The 12,770-nt window shown below is 34.5% G+C and overlaps 1 protein-coding gene across 1 annotated transcript; it reads right to left on the reverse strand.

The window, feature by feature from the left end:
- Positions 1-6,999: 6,999 nt before the first annotated feature.
- LOC107188426 (protein suppressor of forked) lies at positions 7,000-11,827 on the reverse strand. The gene is made up of 14 exons (XM_015576720.1): positions 11,791-11,827; positions 11,665-11,717; positions 11,339-11,530; positions 11,131-11,163; positions 9,516-9,613; positions 9,287-9,440; positions 8,965-9,198; positions 8,492-8,875; positions 8,154-8,400; positions 8,025-8,094; positions 7,854-7,950; positions 7,526-7,784; positions 7,326-7,460; positions 7,000-7,214 (listed from the first exon to the last, which is right to left on the reverse strand). The coding sequence occupies exons 2-14, from the start codon at positions 11,686-11,688 to the stop codon at positions 7,000-7,002; spliced, it is 2,142 nt and encodes a 713-aa protein (XP_015432206.1). The 5' UTR covers positions 11,689-11,717; positions 11,791-11,827.
- Between the last annotated feature and the right edge of the window lie 943 nt (positions 11,828-12,770).

The following is a 12,770-nucleotide window of genomic DNA, read 5'->3' on the forward strand; positions in this document are numbered from 1 at the left end:
GCAGAGAGCTATTCGTGGCAAAGAGTCTCTCTGAACAATTTTTATGTGTAATTAGAAAGGAACTTCGAGAATTCGTAATTTTTTAAATAATTATTCAATGGAATATTTTCTGAAAATAATCACATATTGTAGTTAGATATTTCACCGGTACCCGAGGAAAAATTGCAGCAAAGAAGACAAACGATTCGAGTCCTTTTGAAAAGAAAAGTGGAATTGATATAACAGAAGAATTAATTATTAGTACTAACTAGAATTCCTCGTTAAATTCCAGAGAGATTAAAAGCGGGATGCTGCATGTAGAAATGAAAGTATTCAGCGAAATAGGGAGTAAAATATGAAACAAAATTTGAAACCTTTTATTCGAATATATACCTTTATTGAAACCTTTATTAAAATATAAACCTTCCTTCTGTTATTCGGCGAAAAACTGGGGAACCTAGATCGATCCACGTATTTTGTACAAAATAATACATTTTTTACGGCATAAATGAAACAAGCACAAATTACAAGTAAAATGTACGCTGTATAAATATTTTGAAATTATGCTGATCGGTTAATTCACATCGAACCGTAAGAAGATGACGTCATAATCCGTCGTTATTACTCGTCCAAATAAATCGTCGTGTTGAGACGGTCAGATCATTTCCCGCGGGGTTTCGAGTGTTAATACATTACTCTCCTTCTTCGGAGGGCAATTTCAGCAACGCGAACGGGCATTTCTCACGGAGGATAACGTGGCGTGCTCGCATAAATATCCCGTTGGAAGTTTATTACGTCAATAATGCATATCAAAGGACGGATGAAAAGCACTGTAACGAGATTGTGGGAAAGAAAAGAATATCCCTATTCAAAACAAAGTCGCTCGCATGTACAGTAACGTTAAAAAACTTGGAGCATTCTGTGCTTTTTAGATGAACGAATGTATTCTTCTAAATATTATCATATTTATAATCATATCGTAAATAGTATTTAAGAAGCAAGTTTTTTAAAAACCGAGGAGTGCTTCGAATTTACGAATGACAGTATAAAGCTGATTCATATTACGTGGACGTGACGTCAAAGATGAATTAAAGAATGGAAAATAATATTACAACTTGATAATAAGTAAAAATTATATTATAGTTTCTCATATTCCAAGTTTATCGCTGTTTTTTTTTTAATAGAACACTAACTATTGCTAACAAAATTTATTTTTCAGGCGTTCTTTCAATCGATTAAAGAGTTTTTCACTAGGGGTGTGCGAGTACTCATAATTTAGAAGCTGAGCCGAACTCGGTTGGATTGTTCGAGTCGAGTCGAGCGTTCGAATTTTTCGAGCTACTTGAAATCAACACACTGTTTGAAAAAAATGCGAGCTACTTGAGAAATTCAAACGGCTCGAATATCCGAGCGCTCGACTCGGCTCGACTGACCGGTCATTATTTGATTCGAAATTCGAGTTACTCGAATAATTCGAGTACTCGCACACCCTTATTTTTCACTCCACAAGTAAACAGAGTGATCGTTAGAAGGTGTTCCGAAGAGTTTCTCCGCCACAATCCCTTGGATTTAGAAAACACCATTATTGCGGGACGAGCATAGTGGAGATAGCTATTGTGGAGATAACGATGTTGCCCCCGAATGACGAGTGCCATTGAATCAGACCCCCGATAAAGCTACTAATACAGTCACCGCCCCTCCCCCCCTTATTATTGCTTCGTACGCCGTTCAAATATATGCATATACGTATAATCCCATACATGACAGGATATACGATGGCAGCACATAAATGATTTAAACTCGATCCGTTCTATTCTTCCCGTAGGATCGTTCCGGATCGTCGCCACCGGTGACAATCATGATTGAAAAATCCCTTTAGTTTCCTTCTCTTTTTTTCTGTTCACCGTCGTCCCGATGAATCCGTCGTTGATGGAAATTGCGAGTAGAGAAACTGAATAGAAAAACGCTTCGGATCAAAATTGAAATACGACTCGTAAAAGAACCGATGCAAAAATCACCGAATTATTCGATTTAAATAGGAAACAAGTAAACTTTTATAGAAATCATTTAGGCGGGTGAGAGATCGCGGTGAATTATTCGTCGAACAAGTATCTCTCCCACTCCAAGGGATTCAGTTCTCCGCGAACCGGGAAGCGACTTCTTCTCTTTTCTACTTTTTCTCTTTTTTTCTCGATTTTCACGAAGAAATTACTCTTACACGCTATCTCGCGATAGCTCGTTCCCGGCAAAGTGGGAGAATTATGCGTTTGTGTTCTATGAAAGGCCAACTATCCAGTTCTAGGGGAAGGAGAGGGGGACTCCTTTCGGCTCTTGTCATTTGTCTTCCTCCGAGATAGAACCAAAGTTTCAAAGAGCCCAACCAAGTTGCGTCCCGAGCGGTTACCAGTGAACGCCTCCCTAAATTTTCTCGCCGCCGGAATTAATGGCGGAGGCAGTTTCTAAAATCTTCGTTAACCTCGCCGCGATAGTCCGACAGGATCTACGTTTCGACAGTTTGTCTTTGACAAATAGAACCGATTCCCCGGAACGTCTGTAGACGTACCTGAAATATCTTTTGTGGGTACGTATGTTTAGAGAATAACGAGAAATCTCGTGAATTCTTTTTTTTTCAATCTCAACATAAATGATTGAAATATTTTCTATATTATTGTTATTATTCTCTTACTTCACTATTTTCTAATAGAGGTATTACTAAAAAAACTGTTTTCTGTCTGCAGTGGTCTTAAAAGTAACGTAAGTTTATTACTAAATAATATTTTCATCTCTAAACCCTTAACTGGTGAAGTGGGGTTCGAGGAACCCCGTGAATATTTTTATAATATTTTATTGTTATTCAATAGTAACAACTAGCAAAACAACTAGTTGTGTAATAAGCAATAAATAATAAGATTTCCACCTCACCAGTTAAGAATTAATCTTGAATAACCAATTTTAGAGCAGATATTAATGCTTGATTTCTAAAAATCGTTACAGATTGCACCTAAAATTTATATGTTACTATGCACGCGGTATGAAGTCTGATATTGAAGGAAATAACATTTTAGTGCAAAAGTTTCTTTATTTACGTAACAGAATCAACAAGGAACAGAGCAACGATGAAAAATCAGAGGAAAATACTTATCGTGGGTTCGTCTGGCATCGGGCAGTAGTACACGCGGTAAATATGGTTATTACCTCGTTCGTGTTTTAGCATTCATTCAAATACGACTGCCATTACCGTCCTTTTCAAACTAACCGGCTCCCGTTTCGCTATATGCGTCCGCAGCGGAACACTCGCGGATTCACCGGTCGGGTCAAAGGTTACGAAGACCTTTTGCAATTAAGTCCTATTTCAAAGGTCGCTGTATGCTGTCCCCTCGTCTCTTCTTCCGAGAACATCGATTTCACGGATAAACGTAATTAATATAAGAATCATCCGAAATACATATGTCAATGGTAGGTATCCTTTTACCCAAAGTGACAATTTTCTGTCAAATTTGTGGAGGTTAAAGAATAATGTTCTCTGTTAGATCTTTCGCTTATATAGTTTTCGTTTCATTAAAAAAGTTTTATCCTCTCGTAATTTTATAGCTGTTCATTTCTCGACGAATGTGTTAAAATGTTCGGTACATTATGTTTTTACAATTTGCTTTCACCTCCGATATTTTTGTAAATAAATTTGCCGTCCAGTAACGTTAACTTGTGATCAAATACTTATTTGTCTGGGGACCGTAGAATTTAATTAAATAAACGAGAAGCATATCGTCGAGATAAGTAAGTAATCTTACGCGAAAATCATGTAAACCGTTCTAACCATTGCTTTCATACGCAACAATAGACTATTTCTCATCGAAAACCTACTAATGCCGAGCGTAGTTTCACGCCGAAGAGTAGAACTCTGCTTGCAGAAATTCTCACCAACACCTGAACCCGTGGATCCAGGTGTTTCGTTGCCGATTCAATAATACGTTGCCGCGGCTCTTAAATGCCTAGCGTTACGCTATCTCGTATTCTGAAACGCTTTTATTACATCCAGGGGGGTCTTCTATTTACCAAAGGAATTGGTCTTGCGACCTGTAATTGTTCATCAGTTTTCTTGCGCGTAAAAGAGAAAATTTTATACCATATTTTCTACATCTTCAACTGTTCCATTCAGTGCGGGACACCGTTTATAAAGCGTAATACAACTTCAAAATGTCAGCTAAGTTTTTTAAAACAAGGAAAGGACATCTCTATTTTTCCTTATCTTTCACTTTGTTGAATTTTTCATACTATAAATACCAAAGATGAGAATTAGATGAAAAGATTTGGATAACAAATAACATTCTGCAATAAAATATTGGTTTATTTTGAACGAACAAATCTGTATCCAAGTAACTATAAATATTGAACCATTATATGTGATTTTTATTCGTCATTTGTTAATTGTTATAGAATACACACTGTTTGATGGTTGTAGAAAGTAGATGGTAAATACAGAAAGAAAATTATTGAATACTTCACACTGTAATAGATTTCCGTTCTACAGTTAACGTAGCCGTAAAAGTGGCATATAAATTATTCAAGAGACACAGCTTTGATATGTTGAAGTTTAATTAAAATTGTCATTTAAATATAATTTTCTGCGCCACATGTTCACCGAATGTATATGTATGACGGTACTTGTTGTTACACGCTGTACGCCATTATGCTAACTGCTTCTTAACGAGTCGTATGCGTGGCGCAAAGTACAATAGCTTGATCGAGTATCCTCATTCCACTTTGATTAATGAACCCCCCATCAAATTGGAATTACCGGGTGGGGTGAAAAAATTGAATAGGTGTCGGCGAACTTGTCTGTTCATTACTCGCTCTTTTTACTTGTAAGCACGAATTCATGTGTAACAAATGAATTTTTAATTACGGATATTCTCGAAAACAAAGCCTTTTACGAAGAAATTTTATTCTACATTTTCCACTCGTTTACGTACAAAGAATCGCCCTTTTGTCGATTGTACCACGAATTTCAGATATATACCATGAATAAATCTATTTTGTTAAATGATAACAATCAACTTTCGAAAGTTTGTTTCACGTCACAATTTTGTGATTCTGTGTAAATAAAAAAAGTAGAAATTCAAGAATGTAAGGTAGTTTCCAGATATGCTGATACGCTTCTCTTTATGATACACGCTTTATTACTCTCCGTGTAAAATTTTCCCAGCAACCTCGATATCTCTGTACACGGTGTACCCAAGGTATGGAAAAGGAATTTCGTTAGTTTAGGTAGTTCGAGAAGTGTCCAAATACTAGGTATCTACGTCTAAGACGGATGAGAATAGAACTATGCTACAATTGCGCATAAATGTTTGAGGATTTATGCTCGTGTAATAGAGATTCCTCTGTATTTCGGGCTGCGTCTGTTAGGAATACGTCGTTGTGCTAGTATATCATGGAGAACTCCCAGAATATGATCATTTGTCCAACCAAAGGAACATTACAAGCAGTCGTACGTCATTATAACCGTAATCTATCAAATTCGGTCTCAGATTTGACGGAGCCAGAAATAAGGTTTATTGCAATTTAAGCGAATCCATTTAATAGGATTAGAAATCAGTTGAACGTAATTGTGTTTCAGTGCTGAATAGCCTTTTGTCCCGAACTCGTGAATACAGTTGACAAAAGTTACGGTCGACGTATGCAGATTTTAGCGATGTAAAGTTTTCAAAACAATCTCGCCGACAGACGGCAACTATTTTCGCGGCTCGCTAGTCCAATTTACCGTGAACCCAACGGAGCCATTACCAGCCACTCGAACTAGGAATGGCGATCAAAGTTTAATTGCACCCTTATCGAGCAGTTACACCTACTAACAAACTCCAACTACCCGTCGAAGCAATTGCTGTGACGAACCATACCTCGTTGTCGCGTAAGTGTTCCGGAGTATTGACTTTCTCCTCGTCTAGTTATTATATGACTCGGTTACGATGCTTTTCCAAAATGTACATTTTTTGCTGGAACTTCATGAGGTGATACAATTTCTGACGAAAAAAAAAAAAATAGAAAACAGGTGAAATACTTTATAGAGAGAAATATTCAGATAGGATGCTGATCATTTATTGGTCCTGTACATCGAATGATACAGATCGAGGTAAATGTACAGCAGATCAGTCAAATGTATTGAGACAAACGGTGATCTGAACTTATTTATAAATATTTCTTACGCTGTTCATAAGCTTTTTAGCTAGTTCCTAGACGATTGAGTCTCAGGCAAAATACATTTCCTGTACTTCACGAAATATATGTACGTCTTTTCAAAAGTTAATACAAATACTAGAATAAAAAAATGGAATGAGAGGTGCGTTTGTTCAAATACATTCGTTCGACGCTGTTTGTACAAAGAGTTTGTTCAGCGAACAAAATGAATAGATTGTGACTTCGATATCTCGCGTATTTAACATAAGAACTCTACCTATATTAGTCGTCCTAAATAGTACCATTTCTATCATAGAATTTAATTATAAGTAGAAGAAATCATTTAATTTCGATTAAAAAAAACGTAAAAATCGTGCCAATCACCTTTAGTATTAAATATTTGTAGCGACAGGTTCACGAGGCCGGACAGATATCTTTCACGTGCGATATAAATCGTCGTAAACACTGGTGTAAAAATCAAATTTCGATCGTATATTTATATACTAGATTTATAGTATACAGCGAAGTAGGTAACAATACAATCATGTTTAATCCATTGGACATTTCGAATTTTGTCCTCGTCCTGATAATTCTCGCGTGGATGAACATATCTGAATGAAGATGAAATCAACAGTGTAAAGTTAGAATTTCTGAGTACATAGTACTCAAAATATCGTGCACAGTGTCACATAAAGAATTTAGTAATCGCGTATATACGTAACGTACGCTTCTCAATAATAATAGGTTTGCTCTTTCAGGAAATGTCTTGTTTCCAGAACAAACATAAATGTAAAAATATATATGACATCGTAGATCAGCTCTGATCTCAATTATTTCATTTTATGTTTATTTGACTCGTTTCTGTTGTCTTTGGCGGTATATGTCGTTCGCAGGAGGCGGTGGTAAGTCTTCTTCTTCACTGTCGTCGCCTCCCAAACGCGTTCTTCTCCGTTTTGATCCGATGCTCACTCCATCATTACTTTCATCAACAATCCAGTGCACAGATTTCGCGAGATCGAACAATTTTGTATCGCATCCATTATCTGCTATTGGTAATGGAGCTGCAAAGACAAGTTAAACCTTTGTTGTAATACTTGCGAAATTATTTTTGGCATTTTTTTTATCGGTATTTGAGCGCCAAATAAAGTACGTAATGTAACTAAAAATTTTACCATGATCTGGTAACTGAATTCGATTGAAGACGTCCATCAGCAAATCAACGGCCACAAATGGTCCCCTGAAACAACCAGGCGGTGGAAGCATGGTACAAAGTTGTGCTGCTGCTGGCGGCAGTGGAAATGAACCACCTGAAAAGTAAAAATTTGGTATAAAATTGCTCGTAGATATGAAAGATATTAAAAGACACCCTTACCAGGTACTGGATGTTCTCCAGGCAGTGGGTTCACTTTTGGTTTATAAGGAATCATTTGTGATAAATCAGGTCTAGGTAATGATGCTATAGCTTCCTCTGGATCTGGAATTCGTGGTAATACACCAGCTGTACTTCTGGTAACACTGGATACTTCCATATACCCTATAGACCTCAATTCCATAGGAGTGCAAGGGTATAAGTCCAAAAATTTATATCTATCTACCAGTTGTGCAGTTTCCTTTCCCTCAAATTCTTTAATCTGAAGATTTTAAAAGTAATGTAACCGATAAAAATAGAAATTAAATATTTTATTATTTGTATATAATACCTTTTCTAGGACTGCACTGCGCCTTTTTTCAACCTTAACGATACTAGCTAAATCTCCAATGTTTGATTCAAATTCTAAGAACCGATTCCATATATCACTAAAAAGAAGTTCCATGATATTATGCACAAGAATAAATTTTTAGTTTCTTAAACCAATATATTCACTACATACACTGATTTTTCCGGTTCTAAACTACCAGAAGATAAGACCCTCTCAAATAGAACCCTTGTGTTATTATCCTCTGGAACATATGATAAACTGTTAGAATGAAATGCAGGAAAGTGAATCTATACATCTTACCATTTAAATGCGATAAGTAGTCGATGTAACAAAGTATATAATCAGGATTGTCTGCGAATTTTTTTAAACCCAGTTCAAATATCCGGAATGCAATATTCTTATCCTTAGTACAATAATATTCCATTAATGCAGCAGCAACGTATACATGATGTTTGCATCTTGGATCTTCCCTAGCTCTTTTAAAAACTGTCCGGGCAGATTTTATACCTTCTGCGCGTCTAGCAAATTTCATATATTGTACATATGCCTATAAAAAGAATGTAATAATAATGGTGTTATTGATATTAAATGAATAAAGGAAATATAAATTTCAATATTGACAGAGAATGAATACTAACTAATGTAGGATCAATATCGGGTATATCGAGGAACTTTTGGTATATTTGATGAACTTTTTCGTATTTGACTCTTCCTTCTTCAAAATCTGCATGTGCGAAATATAATAACATATTTTTTGATAATAATGTGCTAGTTGCCCTTTCAAACATTGTAGCAGCTTCATCGCTCAAATTTTTCGCAGCGTTCACATCCCCTTTTTCCGTCAATATTTTCGAACTAAGTTCTAAGAAATGCGCAGCTTGGTGCCACACCGCAGGATGATGACCCAAACATAGTAAACATTGTTCAATAGCGAACATTACTCTACGAGCAACTAACGAAGTGTCTTCCGTTCTTAACGGATTACTGCGTTCCCACGCAATGTATTTTTTCCATAATTCAACCTATGTAACATGACAATCCGAACTTCATTTCTGAAGAAACATTCACCTGGTTATACGCATAAAAAAGTGTCAGAAAAACAATATAATACCTGTTTAACCTCTTCTGGATGACCAGTTGGAGGCACACTGGGAGCACTTCGATTCAATCCTCTAGTTACAGCTTCCAATTCTTTAGCAACACGCCTTGCGTTCATATAATCCCTGGAACGCTCAATTGCCATTTTCTCTGCAATTATTGGATTAATATTTTGTTCAAATGCCATGTAGTCTTTCCACAATTGTTCCATATTTATCATAGGATTAACAACACCACGTTGATATACCTATAATTTGTAAATACAAATGCACTGTTAAATGAAACCAACTGTCATATATTAATGTGGAATTACAGAACATCGTATAATTACTTACCTTGCGAACTGCACTAATTTTTTGATTCTCAGCATAGGAACCAACTGCTTCAACACTTTTCAGGAACATAACATAATCATTCCAAATACTGTAGGAATGTATATCCATTCCAATTTTATCCAAAGCAAAATCATATGCTTGTGCCATTTTTTCCCTATGAATATATTATTTGTTTAGTCATGATAATGATTTATAACGAGTCCTTCTTCTCAGAAATTTAAATACTTACTTATATGTTGCAAGACTGGCTTTTGTTTCTTTGACATAAGAAAGGTAAAGTTTCCACAACTCAATATTTAAGATTTTCATGAGGCACCTTTGGAAAAGCTGTCAGAGAAAATAAATATTTTAGAGGCGACATAAGGGAACAACATACCACCAACATGAAGTTTACCCAAATGTGATCACAAAGAACATATCTACCACCTTACTTACCCATACAGGCAAGTCTTTTTTATACACATACATTTAGTCATTATCAATAATACCAATAAGAATCACATCAAGATATTGGGAAGTAAAAATTCAATAATTTATTGATGCAAATACTTCTTAATACAATCACTACTACAATGTTGTTTGTATATAATGGGAGAAATAATAATGCACCAATGCATCAAGTGAGAATAGTTTATTACATAAACATATGGTTTATCTATTAATAATTAAGAGAGAAATTTCTTCAGACATGAGATTATAAAGGTAACATAAAACAGACCCCTTTAAAATGAAAAAGTTTATTTATTTTTTGCAGTTGGGGTGATAATATAATAACATTTGACCTATGTGGGATCGAGAAATGAATGATCCCAAAACATGACAAAAAAATTTAGACAGTGCGAAGCAACACAAGGTGATGCAAATATTTAAATTATTAATCATGAGTTTTTCTTCAATAAATCCAATGCAATCCTTGAAAACGTATATCACCTTATGCTACCTCTATGTAAGTTTCACAATAGTTGAGGATAGGTCTCAAATATTGTTTAAGGGGAAGGTAAGTTATGTGACTTTTAAAACTTATTTGGGAACCAGAACAGTACACTATCAAACGTTTCTCTATATTATTTGAAAAGACATAAATCTAATTGCACTATTTTACTACTGAATATTTATTAATAATTATTATACTTTGTACAATGTCCAATAGAACTTGTACACTTTGTGTACTGTGAATTTTATACTATACAAGTAAAACAATCCAAGCACAGTAAAAAATGTGTTGCAGGAAGGAATATAAGGCTGTTAGATTCAGGAAGTTGCTTTCATAAGTTGATGTACACTAATATTATATTGTCCATACTCTTTGTTATATGAATTACATTATGTTCATTATATTCTTTTTAGAAAATATATTATTCAACAAAGAAAACAACCTCCCAAATGTATGAACAGATCAATCATTAATTAATGAAATATTTGCTTATGGTGAAATATTGTTTTTATTCACCTCATATAATATGCAAAGTGCTCAGAATCACATTATTTGATAATATTTTATCACAACGGATTAATAATAACCTGTCATTGTTATCTGTAATCCTACTACACTAAGAAAATCAAAATAATCCTTTTAATCACTGTTAAGTAAAAAATTTTCCTGTTTTATACTACGGTTATTTCAAAAATATAACCATATTTTATTATTTTATATAAACATGCATACAAATATAAGACTGTATTAAAGGAAAGCTGCACCAAACAACCTCATTGTAATATCAATACTGAAAATTGTTTATGTTTAATTTGATGTGAGCAACTTAAATAACACATATAACTAGAAGTTTGGTAATATATAGTGCTTTCATTAAATTTTGAAACTCAGACAATTAATGTTAACATACCTTTTCCACCTTCTCAAAGTTGCGCATTTTCATCTGAAACACACACGATGAAATTATATCTTAAGAGTAGTAAATTTATCAAAACTTGTATTATTCAACGTTTAAAAATCATTATACTATAATTCATTCATTAAAACTATTTACAGTAATTTCTGTTATTGTTTATACAAAACATTTGTAGTGAAAAATATATATATATAAGCATTACCTCTTGTTCTATATAAATTTTCCAGTAGCGACCAGCTGAAGGAAATACAGTGACAAGCTTTTCAAACACTGGCCTTACTTCTGTGATAGGTCTGTTCTGTGCTTCTCGAATGAGGATGCTCCATGCTTCCAAATCATAAGGCGATTCATCTACAGTTTTTTGAGCACGTTGTAATTTCTCGTTTCCCCAATCCTACATACAAAAACGAACAGTACATTCACTACATGGAACATGTAATTGCAACGTATTTGAAATATACATTATATATAAAAGTGCGGTTATGTACGCCGAATACAACTTATCAAAACATTACGCAAGAGACTTACGAATTCCGTTTTATCGTCCGTCATTTTCCAATATTTTACACGTCGTTAATGCCCTGTAATAAAAAAAATACTACCACGTATTAACGAGAAAAACAATTGACGAAAACTCTTCACCAACTAACTCACAATTGCCTTTTATCTCGGGAAATGTCGGGAAAGCAGCCCAAACCGCACAAACCACCACTCGATTCAATTCGATTATCTTCGATGTATCGTTTTCATTCGAGTTCTGACCTTCCAACTTCCGACTACTTCCGATAGTAGTGTCGCTGACACGTCACTGGTGAAGTCAGGTGAAGTACAACACCGAAGAATAGTTGGCGCGAAATATTAGTATTTCTTAACAATTTTTATCTTAAAAAATTGCTCCCAATTTTCTCCCTCGGAATCTAAAATTGCGCCCATCGCAACGTTTATATTTAAAACGTTGAGACGAGATATATGAATAGACCTAACGTGCAATGTAATTTTCTGTCCCATGCTTCGAGGGCGTCAATAGCCTCCTTACCATTTTAGTGTCAATAGCCCACGTTACCGATAAAGCATGAATTCTGAGTATCATTAGCACAAATGAAGTGTTATATATTCCATTCATATTGCGTGATCTATATGATTTGACGGGAATAAAAATATCCGATGCTTCAGTTTAAGGTTAAGGGATAAATATGACAGTCATGAAATATGAAACGGAAAAGTATATATTTTTTCACTTAACTACAAGACAATTTATTCTAAATGCATCGTTAATAGACATTTTATTAATGTTACTTTTTACATGTTCTTGTTTTATTTGTTTTTATATCTTGCCTTACATTTGTATATTTGTAACAGATAAATTCGAATAGATGTAGTTTCATAAATAGTTTATCAAATTTACATGTGGGAAAATATATACACTGCTTTTATTAACATTTACATATTTATAATTTATATGGGAATACGAATAGTTTTACCGCCTATTGTCAGAATCTTAATACGCACGAACAATTACTTTCTGGCAATTGGTAAATTTTTACATATGAATTTACTTACACGTTATTTACTTACAAAAATTTTATTTATTGCGAGTAATTAAATAATGAACGTATGTTAATATTCAATTACGT

The sequence above is a fragment of the Dufourea novaeangliae genome, unplaced genomic scaffold (assembly GCF_001272555.1).
Source record: "Dufourea novaeangliae isolate 0120121106 unplaced genomic scaffold, ASM127255v1 scaffold124, whole genome shotgun sequence".
Classification (NCBI taxonomy): domain Eukaryota; kingdom Metazoa; phylum Arthropoda; class Insecta; order Hymenoptera; family Halictidae; genus Dufourea; species Dufourea novaeangliae.